Raw genomic sequence first — 22,257 nt, 5'->3', positions numbered from 1 at the left:
CCGGCTTCGGCCTCTTTAAACTTTTGAAATATTCTAGGACTCAGCCTTCTGCTCTTCTCTATTTGTACTCATTTAATTGAAGTCCTCATCTAGTCTTATGGCTTTTAATACCCTATATATGCTTATGATATCCAAATCTATGTATCTAGCTCAGAACGTCTCCCTAAACTCTAGACTTAAATATCTGCTCTCTATCCCAGTGGATGACTAGTACGCATCTAAGATCAGCATGTCCAGAGCCCTGATCTTGTCTCTTTCCCCACAAATATGCTTCTCCTACAACCTTTCTTTTTTTCAGTTGTGGCAACTCTGTTGCATCAGTTGTTCAGGTAACTGTAGAGTTATCCTTGATTATTCTGTTTTCTCTCATGCCCACATTTAATCCATCAGGAGATCATGTTGGCTCTGTCTTGAGACTATATCCAGTGTCTGACTACTTCTTACCACTTCCATGCCACCTCTCTGGTCTGAGCCACCATCATTTCTCTCGTGGGGTGAACAGAGACATGGTGAGAAAGGGAATAAAGAGGTGGTATATAATGACACAAATGTATTCTCTTGCAGTTCTGGACTCAAGTCTAAAATCAAGGTGTCAGCAGGGTTGCATTGATTCTGGAGGCTTTAGGGGAAAATCTGTTTCTGTGCCTTTTCAACTTTTGGAGGCTGCCTACATTCCTTGGCTTGGGGTTCCTCCCTTCCACAGTCTTGCTTCTGTCCTCACAGCTCCTCTGATTCGGGCCCTCCTGTTTCCCTCTATAGGGACAGTTGTGATTACACTGGGAGATGAGGATTGCATCATACCCAGTTATTGGTGGTTGCCCCCTGATCTATATTTCTGCTTGTCAATTCTCCCTTTTCAGTCAGTTTTCATCACAACAGCCATTGTGATCTTCTTAAAGCAGAAGTTAGATCACTTTATTTCTCTTCTCACCATTGTCCAATCACTTCCTTTCTCACTCCACCTGAAAGCCACAATCTTTACAGTGGCCTGTGAATAAGGCTCTACACCCCTGCCAGCTGTCCTTCCCTTATCCTGACTTGGTGTCTCTGCTCTACCAGGCCCTGGAGGGTCTGACCCCATCCTCTCTCTCTCCACTTCAACCACATGGCCCCTCAGACATGCCAGGCATGTTCCAGCCTCTGTGCTTGCAGTTCCCTCTGCCTCGGTGTAGCTTCCCCCAAATATCTCTGTGGTCTTGATTCTGAGGCTTCCTTAGTGAAGCCTCTCCTAACAGGCTTCTACCTCCATTCCGACGTCCTTCTTCCAGGCTTTACTTTTCTCCACACAATTTTCGTCACGCAGCATGCCATCTATTTTCTGACTTCTTGAATGAAAATGTTTAAAACACAGGGACATTGAAAGGCCAAGACAATAAACAGCTTATACTCACTACCTAGATCAGTGATAGCGAACCTATGACACGCGTGTCAGAGGTGACACGCGAACTCATTTTTTTGATTGATTTTTCTTTGTTAAATGGCATTTAAATATACCAAATACATATCAAAAATATAAATCTTTGTTTTACTATGGTTGCAAATATCAAAAAATTTCTATATGTGCCACGGCACCAGAGTTAAGTTAGGGTTTTTTTTCAAAATGCTGACACACTGAACTCAAAAGGTTCGCCATCACTGACCTAGATCCAACAATTGCTAATTGGCCAAACTTATTTTAGCTCCCGCTTACATACACATATTTTTGATTGATTCAGATGAAAGTTCTAGACATCATGTTATATCACCCCTAAATTGTTTCTCATGCATCTCCTAAAAGTAAAGATACTCTTCTACATACCATAATAATCATTATCACAAGTAAGAAAAGAAAAATTAGTTTTAAAAATCAATGTTATCTCATAATTCAGAGTGTATTCCAAATTTCCCTTTTTGTCCCCAAAATGTTTCTAGCTGATTTTGTTGTTTGACCAAGGATTGGCTGAAAGTTAAGACTTTTGTTTGTTTGTATGCCTCTTTGGTTTCTTTTGATTGAGAAGAATCCCCCCCATCTGCATTTTTTTTTTTTGACACTGACTTCTTTTTTTTTTTTTTAATATATTTTATTGATTTTTTACAGAGAGGAAGGGAGAGAGATAGAGAGTTAGAAACATCGATGAGAGAGAAACATCGATCAGCTGCCTCCTGCACATCTCCCACTGGGGATGTGCCCGCAACCCAGGTACATGCCCTTGACCGGAATCAAACCTGGGACCTTTCAGTCCGCAGGCCGATGCTCTATCCACTGAGCCAAACCGGTTTCGGCAACACTGACTTACTTCTTTAAGAGACTAAGTTGGTTGTCTTGTAAACTGTCCCACATTCTGGATTTGTCTGAATGTTTCCTTGTGATATCATTTATTAGTAACTTGCTCCTCTGCTCCTATATTTCTTATAAAATGGAAGTTAAATCTAAAATCTTAGTTAGATTTAGGTTCCCCATCTTTGGCAAAAATATTTTATGGGTTTGTGAGTTTCATATTTTGTTCCATCAGGAGATGAGACAGTCACGCTGTCTCATTTTTAGAGAGGCTACATTGATTGTTTAGTTAATATGGTGACTGCTAGATCTTTTGTTGTTAGAACCATCTTTCCCTTTGCAGTTAGTGAGCAATCTATGGTAATTCTTTGGCATGTTATATTTATTTTACACATTTGTGTTTTTTATTCTCTGTGTCCTATTGGGATTAGAAACTGGCTGATATCTGACTTCATAGCCCATATCTCACCCTTATCTCGGCATCTGTTTCTCTCGCTTAGGAGTATGCTTATATGTGTCTGTTGTTCTGTTAGTTTGTGAGCTTATCAGAGGCAGCAACTTTCTCTTAACCTACCTTTATATCCCTATTAGTGCTGTAGGTTCACATAGTGGATATTTGTCCCATAGGGAAGGAAGCATTAGAAACTCCTCATCCCCCAAGAAATCTAAACTATAGAGGTTCTAGCCATAGACTCTTAGAGTTGGCAGCGATCTTCACGGGCAGTGTGCAGTGAACTTCCACCTTGTGATGGGCCCCAAGCCCCCTTTAGACCTAGGAAACATTCTGTTGAAGGTTCTTGAGCAAGTGTTTTGTTCCATCACTGTGAATCACAATGAATCACTGTTCTTCAGAGACCCGTGGACACTCCCTCAATGCCTCACCGTCAAAACGTGGGTTCTCAATGCCCCCACCTAAGAAGGCCCCCCTCAACACTCCTGGCACTCCAGTTCTTGAAGACTTCCCTCAGAATGACGATGAAAAGGAGCGTCTGCAGCGGAGGCGCTCCCGGGCCTTTGAGCTACAGTTCAGCATAGATTCTCCCCGTCTGCTGGCCTCTCCCTCCAGTCGGTGAGTGTGTTCTGGGCTGCCTCCTGGGGTGGCCCACCACCCTGACATGGGTGCGTGGGCCTGGCATCTCCACACTACCTCCTGCATTCTGGGTCTTGATTTTGAAAAGTTACAGCATCATGATCCTCACCAGAGTTTTTTATTTTTGTTTTTCATTTAGGAATATTGACTTTTCAGCTACAATTCCAAAGTTTACAAACACACAGATTACAGAGCATTATTCCACCTGTATCAAACTATCCACTGAAAACGTGAGTATCTGCTGGGGTTTATCAGCGAAACTTCTGCAGCTTGAGCACCGGGGAAATCTAGCCTTGATTCTATAGAGGATGCATGATCCATAATAACTATTTCTATTCTCCAGCGACTCTTCTTAGTGTTGGTGCTTTCATATCGTTTTACTGTTTCTTATATACCTTTGGTGCACCTTCTGACAGGTTGCCTGTCACCTGTAGTATATCAGCATGGCTTAGGGGATAACAGTGTGAGCTCTGGAGCAGATAGTAGAGTTGTGGAGCTAATTGTGAGTTTTAGAGCTCACTTGAATTGGAATCCTGTCTCTGCCACTTATAAGCTGTGTGGCCTTGGCAAGTCACTCAACCATTTTGCTGCAGGGTTCTCTGTAAAATGAGAATGAGAATAGTGCCTGCTCATGGGGTCCCTTTGTGTGCAGTATTTAGAACAGGTCCTGCACACAATGAGCACTCGGGAGTCATGTGCTGTGACTCTCTAGGACTTGAGAATGAGGAGGGACACATATGTATTAGCTGTGTCCCAAGTGTTTGTGTCAATTGATATCTGTGGTGAGATGTGGGATATCCCTGTTTAAAAACTTAGCCACCTCTTAGGGTAGCATCATTTATGTGAACCTCTGCTATAAATAACAAATTTTTCTGCAATTTTCTCTTTCTAGAAAATCACTACCAAGAATGCTTTTGGCTTGCACTTGATTGATTTTATGTCAGAAATTCTTAAACAGAAAGACACCGAACTGACCAACTTTAAAGTAAGAAAGATATCTACCTTCTCTTGCATCTGAATTAATGATGAGTATTTCTGATACTTAGTATAGTACAATCATTAAATTCTACAAACACATGAGATTTTCCCTTGTTTAAGACATATTATTAACTACTTTACCTTCTTTTCCTAAACTGACGAAATGTAGGAAAGCTATCTTTCTGTTATGTTGTCTAATCCCTGTCAGTCTTAGAAATCTTTGTCACTTTTTTTCATAAGGACAAGTAAATATTTTATGAAGCTTGCTGTGTTTTGCCTGTTCAGCACACCCTTTTTATGTATCCCCACGAGTACAACTCTGCTTGTCTGATTAGGTGGCTGCAGGCACTCTGGATGCCAGCACCAAGATCTATGCTGTGCGTGTGGATGCTGTCCACGCTGACGTGTACAGAGTCCTTGGGGGGCTGGGCAAAGATGCACCATCTCCGGAAGAGGCAGAGAGCCATGATGCAGGTACGTGTGTGGGGGTCTGGATTTAAGGTAAGGGCTTCTTATAGGGTGTGGCAGATTGTTATGTGAGTAATATACTGGAATGAAGTCACAAGAAATCAGTTATCTCATCTTTTTTTTTTAAATTAAATTTTTATTGTTCAGATTACATTTGTTCCTCTCCCCCCCCCCCATAACTCCCCTCCTTCCAGTTCCCGCCCCACCCTCCGCCCTCACTCCCCACCCACTGTCCTCGTCCATAGGTGCACAATTTTTGTCCAGTCTCTTCCCGCATCTCCCATTCCCCTTTCCCCCCAAAGAATAGTCAGTCCATTCCCTTTCTATGTCCCTGATTCATTATAATCACCAGTTCATTCTGTACATCAGATTATTTATTCACTTGATTCTTAGATTCACTTGTTGATAGATGCATGTTTGTTGTTCACAATTTGTATCTTTACCTTTTTCTTCTTCCTCTTCTTAAAGGATACCTTTCAGTATTTCCTGTAATACTGGTTTAGTGGTGATGAACTCCTTTAGCTTTTCCTTGTCTGTGAAGCTCTTTATCTGACCTTCAATTCTGAATGATAGCTTTGCTGGATAAAGTAATCTTGGTTGTAGGTTCTTGGTATTCAGCACTTTGAATATTTCTTGCCATTCCCTTCTGGCCTGCAAAGTTTCTGTTGAGAAATCAGCTGACAGTCGTATGGGTATTCCCTTGTAGGTAATTGAGTCTCTTTCTCTTGCTGCTTTTAAGATTCTCTCTTTGTCTTTTGCTCTTGGCATTTTAATGATGATGTGTCTTGGTGTGGTCCTCTTTGGATTCCTTTTGTTTGGGGTTCTCTGCGCTTCTTGGACCTGTAAGTCCATTTCTTTCACCAGGTGGGGGAAGTTTTCTGCCATTATTTCTTGAAATAGGTTTTCAATATCTTGCTGTCTCTCATCTTCTGGCACCCCTATAATTCTGATATTAGTGCGCTTGAAGCTGTCCCAGAGGCTCCTTACACTATCTTCACACTTTCGGATTCTTTTTTCATTTTGCTTTTCCAGTTGGGTGTTTTTTGTTAAATCTTTGGTTTGATTCTTGTGCTCCTCTGGTCTGCTATTGGGTATAATATTCTTTATTTCAGTCCGTGTATGCTTACTTTCTAATTTCTTTATCATAGCATTGAGGGTCTCATTAGTTTTCGTGAGGCTCTGCTCAAGTTTATAGCAAGCCCTCAAAATTGCGATTTTTAGCTCCATATCCTCCATTTCTGTCATGTTTTTTTGTCTCCGCATCTTTTATGCTTTCTTGGTGCACCCCCTTGTGGTCTTGTGCGCAGTCTTGTTCTAGCCAAGCCTTAATTGTTGTAGTTAACACTAGAGGGATTTGACCACCAGGCCGACTGGCTGTAGGAATCAGCTGTGTGGAAAACTTCAGTCCTCTGGGGAGGCGCTAATCCAGCCTTTGCCTGAGGCGATCCGGCAAATGGCTCTGCGCAGGGCTTGGGCGGGGCGGGATCAACAGGGCGGGGGGAGGGAGCAGCTATGGCTGCTCTCATTCCGTCCCCAGGGGCTCCGCCTCTCTGTCCCCGCACTGCTGCAAACCTCGGAGGGACCGTAGCCAGACAGTCCCGCTTCTCCCGTTTGAGTCTGGGTCCCTAGAGACTCGCCCGGATCTGTAGCCCAGAGTCTGAGACTCACTCCTGATTGAAAACGACAACCGCACCCTCAGCCACCAGCCCGCTTTGCGCGCACACCGCCGCACCACCGTACCTTTAAATTTTCCACACTGCGCCTCCTCTGAGCCTCGTATTGCTGTTGTTTTTCCTTCTAGTTGAAGAGTCTCTCCTCAGCCAGCCTTCCTGTGGTTCTGGTTGATGTCCGTTCGGTCTTTTAGTTGTATTTTTGAAGTGGTCGTTTACGGCGGGCGGCATAGCCGGTGTTTACCTATGCCGCCATCTTCACAGTTATCTCATCTTGTGAAGACACGGACATTTTCCGATATGTCTGTGAGAATTGGAAATTGGCTTGTCTTAGAAACTTAATTGAGTAGTTTGGTTTCTCCTTCAGCTGCAGATCAGATGTACCTGTTGCTGTGAGAGAATGGCATGTGTTTGTCACAGTCACTCTTTAGAGTTTTGAGGAACTTGAAGTTCAGTTGCACCCTCCAAAGCAGTCCTTGCAGTACACGTCTTATTCCTTCTTTAGATGGAAGTGTGACTGAAACAGGAACTACTAAAAAGGCTCCAAAGCCCAAGAAGAAGCACTCGCACAAAACCATCGAGCAGAATATAAACAACCTCAATGTCTCCGAGGCGGATCGGAAGTGTGAGGTGAGGAGCCGTGTGCACGGTGTGGTCTCTGACTCATTTGAGGCGTGGGTGCTGAGCCTGCCTTGCTGGTTTGTGCTTGTTTAGGTCTCAAGGGGGTAAAATATTCAACTGGTCTTTTCAGTGTCCTCCTTTAGCCTTTCAGTAAGACTGATGGGCAAGTCCCTGCTTTCCCTCAGTGTTTCAGAATGACTGAGTAGAAAAAGATGGCAAATTACTGAGAAATCTGATTAAAACATTTCTTTTCTTTCTTAGTACATGCAGCAATGCTGGCATTAGTGAACATTCATTCTGTACTTGCTAGGCACATTGTGCTGCCTTGAGCTTGTGACTAGCATTAACTCATTTAATCCTTCTAACATCCTTGCTACATTTTATGAAGAGGTGATTGAGGTGCAGGGCTGTTAAGTAACTTGCCCAAGATGGCACAGCTAGTCTGTAAGCTTGGATGGGAAGTTAAGTGGTCTTCTCCAGAGTTCTTGCTCTAAGTAGCCAATACAATTTGGCAAACTTAAGGAATCTTCTGCTTACAGGAATGGTGTTGGAGCTTCATTTATAATTATCACAGTTAATTTGAAGCAAACAAGTGTTGCCAGAGTTTTTTTAAAATTTTGCTATTAAAAAACAATACTTCTATGAACATTTTTGTACGTATCATCTTTGCACTCTTCTGGGAGTATATGTATAAGAAAATTCTGAGAGGGAATTTCCACTGCCCTCAAAAAAAGTTTGTACCAACTTACTTTCCCACCAACAGTGGACTAGATTACTTCTTTGTTATCTCCATGACATTCATAAATGGTAATTAAGGTCACGAGTCTGGACTTGATCACCAAGGGGATGTGTGCATGTGAAAGAAGGACTGAGCCCTGGGATGCCCCAATTTTAAGAGTTCAGTAATCTGAAGGGAAAACATCCAGTAGGTAGGAGGAAAGCCAGGAGAGTGTGGTATCCTAATGAGGGAGCATGGGAGTTTCAGGGAGGTGGGAATGATGAGCCACGTTAAATCTGGCAACCTGAAGCTTCTGGTGAGCTTGGAGGGGGCCCTGTGGAACTGAAGCTCAAGCCTCCAAGAAAGGGATGCTTCTTGGCTGTGCTGGTGGCCCTGAATTTGGAAGAAGGGCTCGTGGGCCAAGGATCCAAAGGGCATGCTGGTTGGTGCTGGTATCTCTGAGGCACACAGTGAGGCTGGTTCTGTGGGTGAGAAAAAGTAGATTGAATGCAGCTACTGTTACAGGTAGGACCTCTCACATCTGGAATGAAGAAGCACAGCTGGGTGACAGAAATAGGAGGCCTGCATAATGAAGGAAGTCCCTTCTCCCGGTAGCCCTGCAATCTCTCTCTCTCTCTCTCTCTCTCTCTCTCTCTCTCTCTCTCTCTCTCTAGTGCCCCCTATTGGTGGATCCCAACAGCAAGCTGCTGGCAAAGCCAGAATGTGGCCACAGACCCAGCATCAGAGAGAATAGAAGGTGGTTTTGGAGTTGAGAGGCAGTAGTAGCTTAATAACTGGCAGAGAAGTAGAGTGTCATGATCTCTACTTTCAAAAAAGTTCTGTTGTGGGCGGGGAGGCGGGAAGAGAAAGGCAATATGCAAAATGTTACCCATTGGGGAATCTAGGTAAAAGTTAAGTGGAAGTTCATATTACTTTTTCAGCATTCTTGTAGGCTGAAATTTTTCATAATAAATGGGGGGAAACAAATAGGAAGAAACAGATATAGGCTGTTGTTTTAAAGAGTAATGGATAGGCAAATGGAGGGGAAAGTAAGATCTGGAAGTTTTGTATTTTTTTTTTAATGGGAGAATTAACAGCATGTTTGTTTGTTGATGGCAACAATCTAGTGGAGAAGGAATTACTGACAATGCAGAAAAGAACAGAGAAATGCTAGCAGGGCATCCTTGAATGTGTGAGAAGGGAAGGGGGTGGACAGCATTGATGGGCCTGGGCCGAGGAGCCCCACAGTGATGGGAGATGGGACATTCTCTTCTGGTTGAGTGTCCGTCTCCTCCCCCAACCCCAATTGGAATAGGAAGCCAGATCATCAACTGACAGAGAGTGTGGAGGAAGAAAGTGTTAAGAGATTTGAGGAGAGAAAAAGGTAGGAAGGAAAGAGTCATCTGGGGGTGGTGGTAAGAAAATGGACTAGGGAAATAGAGTTTGCTTGCCAGACAGTACTTGGGGTCCATTTGATGGATTTGAAGTGAGGTCAGTCAGAATGCTTTGTTTCTTCATCATGATTAGCTGTGTGGGTGCAAGCATGAAATAGCAGAAAATTGTACTTAGCAAAGGATTGTGTTTAGCTGAGTGAATGTGACAGAAAGAGGCTGGAGTTAAGAGCATGTGCAGGGGATTGGTCACAGTCATTGCTTATGGAATTTTACCTGGGAAGGTAGGTAGTGAGCATAAAGTAATTTGATCAGTAGTTGTAGGGGGGCCTGGTGGGATCAGACTTGTTGGAGACATCACCTGTAGGCTATACAGGTGGGAGGTGGTTGTCATAGAGAGGCACTTAGAATTAAGGGAATGGAGCCTGGCCATCATTGTAGCTTAGTGGTTGAGCGCTGATCTATGAACGAGGAGGTAACGATTCTTGGTCATGGCACATGCCCAGGTTGCAGGCTCCATCCCCAGTGGGCCGTGCAGGAGACAGCCGATCAATGATTCTCTCTCATTATTGATGTTTCTATCTCTCTCTATCTCTCCGTTCCTCTCTGAAATCAATAAAAATATATTTTAAAAAAGCATTAAAAATGGTGACTTAGGGAAAGAGACCAACAGGTTTCTGTTCAGGTTTTAACAAATGTATTTGTTGACGTGTTAAAGCTTGTGATCATGTGCTTTGTACTTGACTGGCATCTATTTATTTATCTGACTATATACAGCCTTTCTTTTGAACTGGTATCGGTTGGGATGGGCCTTTGCCTGATCAGTTAGAAAGCCCCATCCACTTTTTGTTGTTAAATTATTTTATTATATATCTTTTTTCAACAAATTTTTTTAAAATCCTCACCTGAGGGTATTTTTCCATTGATTTTTAGAGAGAGTGGAAGAGAGAGGGAAAGACGGAGAGAAACATTGATGTGAGAGAAATATCGATTGGTTGCCTCCTGCACATGCCCTGGAGCCTGCACCTGAGGTGTGTGCCCCTGACCAGAATTGAACCCGGGACCCTTCAGTCCTCAGGCCAACACTTCATCCACTGAACCAAACCGTCTAGGGCCCCATCCACTTTTGATTATGTGCAGAGACATGTCAGTCCAGTGTGTGCAGCCGTGATGAGCAGGCCCAGTGAATGGATTTGATATTTTCTTTGGCTCCTTTCCATAACCTTGGCTTCCCTGTGTTTGTGCTCAGATTGATCCCCTGTTTCAGAAGACTGCAGCCTCGTTTGATGAGTGTAGCACAGCAGGGGTGTTCCTCTCCACCCTCCACTGCCACGACTACAGAAGTGAGCTGCTTTTCCCTTCGGATGTCCAGACCCTCTCCAGTGCAGGGCCCCCTGAGATGCCAGATTTAGATTGGGTAGAAATGACAGATTTAAAAGGTAAGTCCACACAATGCCTTTCACCAAGCTGTCAGTCATTAGAGATGATTCTTATAACCCTGGGGGGTAGAAAGCGATGGTGCTCTCCAGAAGATTCTTCTGGGGTGCCAAATTGGGCACCCTGTTGGGTGGAACTGTTCCTACTTTCTGAAGCATGGAGTCTGAAACAGTAGTAGCTAGTGCTCTCCTGTTCTCGGCCTGTGTGTGCCAGTGCCTCAGGTGCCCCATAGCAGTCAGTTCTCAAGTCACATATTGGAGCCAACAGCTAACCTGGAGTGTCAGAGTTTGGGCTTAGGAAACGGGCTTTGAGAGACTTGTCGAGCCAGAGTTCTTATTTGTTACCAATTGGGGGCGGGAGGAACCTGCGAAGAAGGGGGCATTGGGAACTGCTCACAGATGGCTCTGTGGTGGTCGGAGAACAGACCTGCCCTGTTGTCAGCCTCTTATGCTGGCTTGGCAAGGATTTTAACCCCCATCCCGTCCTCTCCCTCCAGGCCCCCACAGTACTTTCTCTTCTTTTAGTCTTCTCTCAGATTTGTTAAGTAGAACAATTTTGTACTAACAGTCTGTTTTCCAAGTTTATGTGCTCAGCCGGTGCTCTAATCCTGGGAGGCAGGTGATCTAGTTTGGGACTGAATTGACATGATCGGGGGTTGTGCACTGTGCACGCTCTAGGAGAGGGGTTTTCATTTCCCAACTATAGTGAAAGGCATGGGATCTGTTTCATAGTCACCTGTATGTGCTTCAGGTTTCTGCTCAAGGGTTTTACTAATCATTGGAATGCTTGTGAGCAGCCTGCATTCAGTGGGGGTGCCTGTGTATCTGCCCCTCCCAGAGAGCAGCCATTCTCTCTGCTCGGGGACCCGAGGTGACTGTGCCTCCCTCGATATCCTGCTGCTCTGATCCTTCAGGGAGTGGGGAGCGGGCTCTGCTCACCTCTAACCTTCTGTGCTCTCCCTGTCCTCGCCAGCACTCCTGGAGCAGTGTACGGAGGACCGCCAGATCTGCCCTTCCCTGGCCGGCTTCCAGTTCACAAAATGGGACAGCGAGACACATAATGAGGTGTGGACCTTTAGACTTTTCAGGGCCTTGGGCATTTCTCCAGCACCTTGTGGTTTCAATGAGACAGTCTGAGATTAGTTCTGCCCAATAGGAAACTGTGGCATCGTTTTTATTTAGCCACAAGTAGAGAAAACATTTCCTTTGGCACTTTCGTAGGGACTAAAACCTGGGAACATCAGGGGGAGCTAGGAGTGGGGTTGTGACATCCAGCCAGACCAGTGGACAGGTGGGTGAATTCTGGGACCAGGTTTGTGCTCCCTTTGCATGAGGCAGCCCTGCCACTCCTGGGTGCACATTTCTATCAGATTTACTCTTGAACATGGTTATGCCGTGGCCATTGGTGTCTTGGGCTGCTGTCAAGCTCGAGGAATTTCCTGCTCTTTGAGATTGAGTCCCTTGGCACAGAGTTTCCTGAGAAATTGTCACGTGTAAAGCTTTCCTCTGTGTATTTTTAGCCTGGCCCCTTTAGCCTACTTACTACAACTTCCAAAACAAATGGTCTCCATGGGCAACTCTTTTCTCTAAACATGTAGCTAATGATGTGGAGTCCTGTTTCACATTTTACCAAAGACAGTACAGCTCCATTCTGTACTGCACAATATAAACTTCCTCCACGCTTTTCTGTTATGAGAACATTGGCTCTGGGGAGGGGGGAGGCATATCCCGCGAGGCCATTCCTCCAGCAGTGACCGTGGTCACCAGAATGAGAACTCTCTCTCTGTTCCTCCAGTCTGTATCAGCCCTGGTAGACAAGTTCAAGAAGAATGATCAGGTATTTGACATCAACGCTGAGATAGAGGACAGTGATGGCGAGGACGTCCCTGATGGGCCTCTGGAGGATGACTTTGATGCCAACGACGAACCGGACCATACCGCCTCTGGGGATCATGCAGAGTTCAGGAGCTGGAGGGACCCCTGCCATAGTCAAAGCTGCCAGTAAGGCTCTCAGGGCCGTGGAGAATGTTCCCATGGGAGTTTCCCCAGATTTCCTGCTGGGGCAGTCTAGTTCCATCTCTGTAGATAGCTGGGCTGCTGGGCCATGTTGTCCACACAGGTGGAGCCAACCAACTCACAATGGAATCATACCTGCCTTTGAATGTCAGCTCAGCTACTTATTGGTTATAAAACTGACATTGCAGTCTTGGCCAGGTGGGTCAGTTGGTTGTGTATTATCCCATACACCAAAAGGTTACAGGTTCCATTCCCAGTCACGGCACATACCTGGGTTGCGGGTTTGATCCCTAGTCAGAGCAGGCAACTGATCGCTGTTTCTCTCTCTGTCCTTTACTCTCTCTAAAATCAGTAAACATATCCTCAGGTGAGGATTTAAAAAAACAACAAACCTGACATCGCAGGAGTTTGTAAGGATAGAACTAAAATAGGTAAAGTGCTAGGGGAAAGTAGCTGGAATATAGTAGCTACTTCAGTGGTGGCTATTGGTAGCACTTGCATTTGGTAGCATGGAGGGTGCCCCCTTTCTGCACACTGCAGCTGGTCCAGCTTTTGGCTAAATTGCTCCCTATTGTTTATAGACGGAAGCAGGCTGATGTGTTGCTTACAGAGAAAATGTGGTCCCTGCCTGAAGGATCAGACAAAGTGGGGCTGGGCAGTGTTGGGTTACCAGGGACAAGCAGAGCAGAGAAAACTCAATAGGCAGATATCATTGAGCATACGGGGCGGGAAAAAGTAGTAAAATTGGTCTGTAGTCATTTATTTAGTAACCATCTAAGAAAATCAGAACTTTCTTGGCCTTTATTATATGTACTTAACAGATTAGTATTATTTAAACTTTGAATATAATTTGGAAGCAGGATTTCATAAAATCCTATAGTGCTGAGGGCACCTAAAGGTCTTGAATGGGTCTATGTGTAGAGCAGGCCCTCTGATATCTCCTGTGCCTCTAAGAGCAGCTTTGCAACCCTGGATTGGGGACAACCGAGGTGGTTGAGTATGTGTAAAGCCTTAGAAGTCATCCAGTATAATTTCCCACGGAGGCAAGAATCCCTTCAAGAGCATTGCTTTAATATTTCCAGGGTAAGAGACTGCTTTCTTGAGCTCATTTTGTCTGCCCATGTGGGAAATGATTCTACTGATTAATGTCTTCAAGTTGGAGTGGACATCAAGGGGCTGAGCATTTGGTACCTTGAGACACAGCATCTGGCCCTTTAACACCCTCCTTGCCTGATTTGTGCTGTTGACCTGTGATTTGATCCCTGCTCCCATCTTGTCTTCTAAGAAGTAAGAAATGGCAGGCAGCTTAGTGGGAGATTTTCAAATGTCGGAGAAGAGCTGTCACTCTTCCTGAACACTGAGGTGGCATCTGAGGAACTGATGATAGCAGAGTCACTTTCATTTGGTTATTTTGTTAGGAGCATAGATACTTGGTTTGAACAAGTATCTCCATTTCTCTCTAGCTCCAGAGAGAGCAAACTCTTAGACTCCATCCTAGTGAATGCAGTAGGGGTGGGGTGGGAGCTTAGGTTCTAGTTAGGGTTTTGTCCATCTTGGAGTCCCATACCCTCACATGGTGCTGGCCTCTTTTGGGAGCTCAGTAAATGAACTGAATTGGACCTGACCCTGCCATGGAAGCTGTGAGGTGTGGGGTAATAGGCATCACCTCTTTATTTTTTTAGGAAGCTATGAATGACAGCCTCCACTCAGAGCACTTAGCTGGAAGTCTGTGAGGCCAGCCATGTGTTGCCATTTTCCCAGACCTCCCTGGGTGACCATCCTGTGCACCAGGTCTAAGAACTCTGCACCATACTGAAAGGTCTTCAGGGTGGGGTAGGGACGATGCTGGATTAAATCCCCATGTGTATAGCCTGCCCACGTTACCTGTACCTAGGTGGCATCGCTGTCAGCTCTGCACAGGGTAGAAGGTGGTGTGTGTATGTTAACAAGGACACGGCTGAGAAAGTGCTTGGTGTTTAGGAGCAGGTCTGTGTGTTCCCTCTTCCTGGTCTCTCTGTGGTGCAGGCATAACTTTGTGAGGTGCTCGCTGTCCGAGGTCCAGGCCCAAACCACAGCCTGCCCAATGCCTGCAAGAGTGAGGTGTGTGCTAAGAGCCAGATGGGAGGAGACCTTTAACCCAAAGATATTAGTGACTTAACTGGTGCTAAGCTGAAGGTTGGGGGGGACGGTATAGAAGAAATAGAATTCCTCTAGGACAGTGGTCGGCAAACTCATTAGTTAACAGAGCCAAATATCAACATTGTAACGATTGAAATTTCAAGAGCCAAATTTTTTGAACTTAAACTATATAGATAGGTACACTGTTATTAACTTAATTAGGGTACCCCTAAGGCTTAGGAAGAGCCACATTCAAGGGGCCAAAGAGCCACATGTGGCTCGCGAGCCGCAGTTTGCCGACCACGGCTCTAGGGGGTTAGAGATGTTCGATGGAGGGGCAAGCTTTGAAAATGACTGTGGTTAGGTTAGCTGTTGAGTGGGGATCAGTTGGCTGCCTCCACACAGCACTGTAAGAATTGTTAAATGACTAGAGTTCAAGCCTCCAGGTCCTCAGTTCAGCCCTGGCCCACAGACTCACTTTTTAAAAAAATATATTTTTATTAACTTCATAGAGGAAGGGAGAGGGGGAAAGATATATATATATATATATATATATATATAGAGAGAGAGAGAGAGAGAGAGAGAGAGAGAGAAACATCAATGATGACAGAATCATTGATCAGCTGCCTTCTGCATGCCCCCACTGGGGATCGAGCCCGTAATCCAGGCATGTGCCCTGACCGGGAATTGAACTGTGACCTCCTGGTTCATAGGTCGATGCTCAATGACAGCCACGCCGGCTGGGCCAGGCTCATACTTTATAGCTTTGCCTTTCAGTTCCTAATGATTCCCAGCATGACTGCCTAAGCTTTATCAGAAGAATAGTCATGAGAATTGCGTGGGGATGCTGCTGGAGCCATCTTTCTCCGTCTGGAGTTCACAGTGCATACAGTTACTTAATAACATAGGCCAGGCATTTCGCAGGCTAGAAGTGTGCATTTTTTAGTACATTTTATTCTTTAAAATTAATATTTAATTACACAATAAATATATAAATACAGCCCTAACCAGTTTGGCTCAGTGGATAGAGCGTCAGCCTGCGGACTGAAGGGTCCCTGGTTCGATTCCAGTCAAGGGCACGTACCTTGGTTGCGGGCACATCCCCGGTGGGGGTGTGTGCAGGAAGCGGCTGATAGGTATTTCTCTCTCATCGATGTTTCTAACTATCTCTCTCCCTCCCTCTGTAAAAAAATCAATAAAATATATTTTTAAAAAATACATATATATATATATATATATATAAATACAGTTTCCTGGGTTTTAAAAAAAGATTCTGTAGATAAAGGCAAAGTCCCCTTTTAAAACATTTTTAGCTTATTTCATAATGCTTGATATAAAGGGTTTATACCTATCGCTCACGACAGGTAAAAAGCCTTCCGAAGTTTCCTTGTTAACCTTCCTTGTAGCGGGCAGTAAAGCACTACTCACACACTTGCTGATGTCAGAGACCCTTCGGAGAAAGCTACCTCACACAGGCTAGTAATTCACAGAAAGGGTGAACAATCAAACCCAAGCTGCCATGCTGGACTGGCCAGTTAGACACTTCACACACAGCAAAGAATGAAGCTAGATGGTCTGAGACTTAGATTATAAAGGGGACCCCCCCAGCATTTGCAGGACATAAATTACAATAACATCTTCACTTTTAGTAGGAACGACAATGGTTATTGGAGCCCTCCTTTATGGAAGGATGATGAGGAGAGGATGAGCGACTACCAGCTTGTGAAGCACTTTGGAATGTCCAAAGTACTTGTGTAGATTTGATCATGTTGTTATAAAATTAAGAGAAGCAAAATACTTTGATGAAGTAAAAACTAAGGGTTGTTGATGTGCAGTAATTATATTGGACTTAGAAATGTTGCTCATTTGTGGGAAAGTGGGTAGGTAGAGCTTTCAACTGCATCACATGCTGCTTTACATGTAAGTACACGGTTGTCTATGTCAACATGGACATGATTGTATATGTAAAAACATTATTTGATGTGTGTTACAGGGAAGAAATGATTCCCCTTGGGGATGGAGACATTAGGACCATGTGCCCCCTTCTATCCATGAGACCGGGAGAATATTCCTATTTCAGTCCCCGCACCATGTCGATGTGGGCTGGACCGGAGCATTGGCGTTTCAAACCCCGACACAAACGTATGTACTTCCAGGTAGTACCTCTTAGGAAAAGAGATAGTGTAGGTGACCAGCAGTGAGCAGGTCAGCCGAGGAAGGGAAATGCCAGTTGCTGTTCTATTGAGCCTTTTAGTCAGCTGCAGACGCACATAGACAAGCCAGTCTCTCACTTGGACAGTCAATTGGCCTGGCCTGGGATGAGGGATCAGTTAAGACTGAGGCCTCAGTGGGAAAAGTCAGGAGAGCTGGGCTCCTGACCTGGTACTGCCCTCTAGTATCCACGTGGCTTCAAACAATGGCTGCAGGTGGGAATGACCAGACCCTGGGGCCCATGTGAGGTACTCACCATGCAGCCCTTGGCAGGATTCTGAAGGGGGTTATGCCAGCATTGTGTGTTTTTCATTCCCTCTTTGAAAAGGAGATATTAATTCGCATACATTTTTGTGTTTGGTAGCAAAACCAAAAATTATAAATTAAGGATGAAAATCAGACATATGATTTGCCATTCCCAGTGCTTTATGGTGCAGTTGGTAAGACTGCCAGTGTGTCCTGTGAGATGTGGACATACTGTAGGCCCCAGAAGTGAGCAGTGTTGCTCTCTGTGTTCATTTCTGCAGAAGATGCTGCCTTGAAATCAGAGAACAGAAAGAAGAGCACAAAGAAAGACTTTGAAATAGACTTTGACGATGACATTGACTTTGATGTGTATTTTGGAAAAGCAAAGGTTTGTGCTGGATTTATTACTATTTGTGCTTTCTTAAATTACTCTTTGCATTCCTCTTTCCCTTTTAGATGTGATTTTTAAAAATTAATTATAAATTTAACTCTTAAACAGATGGCTTCATTGTCCCTCAGTTCTTAGAGGAATTGATAAACAGTCCCAAATTCAGTGGCAGAGAGGATAAAGTTTAGAATATGAATAATGTCTAGCAAAGTTGTTGGGGACTCTTGGCAGACTAGTGCTGCCTATGCCCAAGCTCCTCCTAAAAAAGAATAGGTGTTAACCATTTTTATTAAAGATGCCTAGAAAGCACTTTTTTTCTTTAATTAATAGGCTGCTACTATTCTGACCAAGTCTACTTTGGAGAACCAGAACTGGAGAGCCACCACCCTTCCTACAGACTTCCATTATGAGGCTGATCACCTAGCTCAGCTGCACCTCAAACCGGGCACCAGGGTAAGGCTGGTTCTTGTTTCCTCAAGGCTGCTGTTGAGCCTGTTTATAGCATCAGAGGCGTCCAGTGGCTGGTATTGTTGACTGTTAGGCTGTGCCTTCAAGGAAAAGGCGCGAGAGCATGAGCAGGAATGTGTGTTAGCCAAGAGAAGTTATCTGAAGACCCAGGGTGGGTGAGGCAGAGCTGAAGGGAAAAGCTCATAGGGAGATGATGGACACTAATGTTTAGGAAATGGCTCTCCTGGTTGGAAGACTATACACAGGCCTGCATGTTGAAATGCTAGGGGGGATAAACAAAATCTTTTGTTGAGGTTTGTACACGATGTGAGTTGTTTTTGGATTCTCTCATGTTCTCATTGATGTTGTGGATTCACTAGCTTGATGCTTTCCCCAGCCCATGTGCCTCCCCACAAGCAAGGTGTAGACGGGAGCTGACTGTGACCCATTGGGTAATGGAGGTGCCAAGCATCTGACTGTGCAGTCGTTCAGGAGTTTGCTAGAACTGCACAAGTGTCCTGAGTTCCTTCTGTGACTGTCAGGATGAACATTCGAGACTATCTGGTGCTGTACCCTGGTTACTGTTCACTTCCTTTGCCTGTGGTTCTTCTGGCAATGCTAGGAGCAAGTGCATGTCCCTGTCTCCAGGGTGACCAGATTGGTTCATGCCAAGTTCCATTTGATCAGAGCCCTCTGCTCATTTGCATTCCTGGTTGTTTTGTTTAGTCTTTGGTATCAGATGTGTAGTAGTCAGTTTCTCTTCCTTTTTTGCCTGTTCCTTGACAGGGTCTGTTTTTTCTTTTTTTTTTCCTAAATCTTTATTGTTGAAAATATTACATACATCCCCTTTTTTCCTCCATTGACTCCTTCTAGTCCGCCCCATCTCCCACTCCAGGCCTTCACTAACCTATTGTCTGTATCCATGGGTTATGTATATAAGTTCTTTGGTTGATCTCTTCCCACCCACCCACACACCCCCCAGTCTTCCAATTATGTCTCTGGATCAATTTTGTTCATCAGTTTATTTTGTTCGTTAGATTCCACATATGAATGAGATCATGTGATACTTGTCTTTCTCTGACTGGCTTACTTCGCTTAGCATAATACTTTCCAGGTCTCTCCATGCTGTCTCAAAGGGTAAGAGATTCTTCCTTTTTTTAACTGTTACTTAGTATTCCATGGTATAAATGTACCAAAACTTTTTTATTCTCTCATCTACTGATGGATACTAGGGCTGTTTCCAGATCCTAGCTATTGTAAATTGCACTGCTATTAACATAGGAGTGCATACATTCTTTCTGATTGTTTTTTTGGTTCTCTTAGGACCGTGGTCAGCAAACTGCAGTTCCCGAGCCACATGCGGCTCTTTGGCCCCTCGAGTGTTGCTCTTCCACAAAATACCACGTGCAGGTGCACACGTGCAGTGCGATTGAAACTTCGTGGCCCATGCGCAGAAGTCAGTATTTTGTGGAAGAGCCACACTCAAGGGGCCAAAGAGCCGCATGTGGCTCGTGAGCTGCGGTTTGCCGAGCTGCAGTTTGCCTACCACTGACTTAGGTTATATTGCTAGAAGTGGGATCACTGGGTCAAATGACAGTTCCATATTTAATTTTTTGAGGAAACACCGTACTGTTTTCCATAATAGATGCACCCTACTAGCAGTGTACTAGGGTTCCCTTTTCTCCACATCCTTACCAGCGCTTGTCACTTAATTGATTTGTTGATAGTAGCCATTCTGACAGGTGTGAGGTGATACCTCATTGTCGTTTTAATTTGCATTTCTCTAATGATGAGTGACTGAGCATTTTTTCACGTCTCTTGGCCATCCGTATATCTGCTTTGCAGAAGTGTCTAAGTTCTTTGCCCATTTTTAAATTGGATTGCTTGTTAAGTTGTATGAGTTCCTTATATAGTTTGGAAATTAACCCTTTATTAGGTGTATCTTGTCAAATATGTTCTCCCATACAGTGGGCTCCCTTTTCATTTTGTTGATGGTTTCTTTTGCTGTGCAGAAGCTTTTTATTTTGTTGTAGTCCCATTTGTTTATTTTCCCTTTAGTTTCCTGTGCCCTAGGGGGTAGGTAAACATTGCTACCAGAGATGTCTGAGATTTTGCTGTCTCTGGTTTCTTCTTCTAAGATAGTTATGGTTTCACAACTTACACAAGTCTTTTATCCATTTTGAGTTTATTCTTGTGTATGCTGTAAGTTGGTGGTCTAGTGTCATTTTTTTGCATGTATCTGTTCAATTTTCCCAACACCACTTTTAAAAATATATATATTTTATTGATTTCTTAAAGAGAGGAAAGGAGAGGGATAGAGAGTTAGAAACATCGATGAGCTGCCTCCTGCACACCTCCTATTGGGGATGTGCCCGCAACCAAGGTACATGCCCTTGACCAGAATCGAACCTGGGACCTTTCAGTCTGCAGGCCGATGCTCTATCCACTGAGCCAAACCGGTTAGGGCCCAACACCACTTATTGAAGAGACTGTCTTGACTCCACTGTATGTTCTTGCCTCCTTGTTCAAATATTGATTGAGCATAATGTCTTGGGTCAATTCCTCGGGTCTCTGTTCTATTTCATTGATCTATATGCCTGTTCTTGTACCACTACCAAGCTATTTTGATTACAGTGGCTTTGTAGTATAACTTGATATCTGGCATTCTGATCCCTCCAGCTTTGTTGTTCTTTCTCAAGATTGCTGTGGCTATTCGGGGTCTTTTTTGGTTCCATATACATTTTTGGAGTATTTATTCTAGATCTGTGAAATATGCCGTTTGGTATTTTTTTAAAATAAATCTTTATTGTTCAGATTATTACAGTTATTCCTCTTCCCCCCCCCCCCCCATAACTCCCCTCCACCCAGTTCCCACCCCACCCTCTGCCCTTTCCCGCCTCTACTGTCCTCATCCATAGGTGTATGATCTTTGTCCAGTTTCTTCCGCCACTCCCTACACCCCCCCCCCGCCCCCGAGAATTGTCAGTCCACTTCTTTTTCTATGCCCCTGATTCTGTTATATTCACCAGTTTACTCTGTTCATCAGATTTTTTATTCACTTGATTTTTAGATTCACTTGTTGTTACATATATAATTGTTGTTCATAATTTTTTTTTAAATATATTTTATTGAATTTTTACAGAGAGGAAGGGAGAGAGATAGAGAGTTAGAAACATCAATGAGAGAGAAACATCGATCAGCTGCCTCCTGCACATCTCCCACTGGGAATGTGCCCGAAACCAAGGTACATGCCCTTGACCTGAATCGAACCTGGGACCTTTCAGTCCGCAGGCTGACTCTCTATCCACTGAGCCAAACCGGTTTCAGCCATAATTTTTATCTTTACCTTTTTTCTTCTTCTTCCTCTTTTTTTTTTTTTTTTAATATATTTTATTGATTTTTTACAGACAGGAAGGGAGAGGGATAGAGAGTTAGAAACATTCATCAGCTGCTTCCTGCACACTCCCTACTGGGGATGTGCCCACAACCAAGGTACATGCCCTTGACCGAAATTGAACCTGGGACCTTTGAGTCTGCAGGCTGACGTTCTTCCTCTTCTTAACGAATATCTTTCAGCATTTCAAAAATACTGGTTTGGTGGTGATGAACTCCTTTAGCTTTTTCTTATCAGTGAAGCTTTTTATCTGACCTTCAATTCTGAATGATAGCTTTGCTGGACAAAGTAATCTTGGTTGTAGGTTCTTGCTATTCATCACTTTGAATATTTCTTTTTTTTTTTCTCCTTTTTGTTTTTAATTAAATCGTTATTGTTCAGATTATTACAGTTGTTCCTCTTTTTCCCCCCCATAGCTCTCCTCCACCCAGGTCTCACCCCACCCTCTGCCCTTACCACCCCACTGTCGTCATTCATAGGTGTATGATTTTTGTCCAGTCTCTTCCTGCACCCCCACACCCCTTTCCCCCCAAGAATTATCAGTCCACTCCCTTTCTATGCTCCTGGTTCTATTATATTCACCAGTTTACTCTGTTCATCAGATTTTTTATTCACTTGATTTTTAGATTCACTTGTTGATAGATATGTATTTGCTGTTCATAATTTTTTTTTTTTTTTTTTTTTTTTTTTTATTTTTTTTTTATTTTCCTCTTAAAGTATTACAAAGGGTATTACATAAGTATCCTTTCCCCCCCCCCCCCCGCCCTTGACAAACCACTACCCTCCCTTACCCCCCAGTGTCTTATGT

At 44.0% G+C, this 22,257-nt stretch overlaps 1 protein-coding gene across 3 annotated transcripts in view; it reads left to right on the top strand.

Annotated features, from left to right (window-relative positions):
* Positions 1-22,257, top strand: part of LOC139019518 (condensin complex subunit 2-like) — a 45,044-nt gene that overhangs the window by 4,159 nt on the left and 18,628 nt on the right. For all 3 annotated transcript variants that reach the window (XM_070428526.1, XM_070428527.1, XM_070428528.1), the window contains exons 2-12: positions 3,110-3,326; positions 3,487-3,577; positions 4,240-4,332; positions 4,661-4,799; positions 6,969-7,093; positions 10,443-10,632; positions 11,603-11,694; positions 12,425-12,630; positions 16,757-16,905; positions 17,502-17,608; positions 17,939-18,061. In XM_070428526.1, coding sequence (XP_070284627.1) covers positions 3,110-3,326; positions 3,487-3,577; positions 4,240-4,332; positions 4,661-4,799; positions 6,969-7,093; positions 10,443-10,632; positions 11,603-11,694; positions 12,425-12,630; positions 16,757-16,905; positions 17,502-17,608; positions 17,939-18,061 — 1,532 coding nt within the window. The remainder of the gene's footprint in view (positions 1-3,109; positions 3,327-3,486; positions 3,578-4,239; positions 4,333-4,660; positions 4,800-6,968; positions 7,094-10,442; positions 10,633-11,602; positions 11,695-12,424; positions 12,631-16,756; positions 16,906-17,501; positions 17,609-17,938; positions 18,062-22,257) is intronic.

The sequence above is a fragment of the Myotis yumanensis genome, unplaced genomic scaffold (genome assembly GCF_028538775.1).
Source record: "Myotis yumanensis isolate MYYU_CA2020_CCGP unplaced genomic scaffold, mMyoYum1.0.hap1 SCAF_11, whole genome shotgun sequence".
NCBI classification, from domain to species: domain Eukaryota; kingdom Metazoa; phylum Chordata; class Mammalia; order Chiroptera; family Vespertilionidae; genus Myotis; species Myotis yumanensis.
This window is presented reverse-complemented; position numbering and strand designations above follow the sequence as displayed.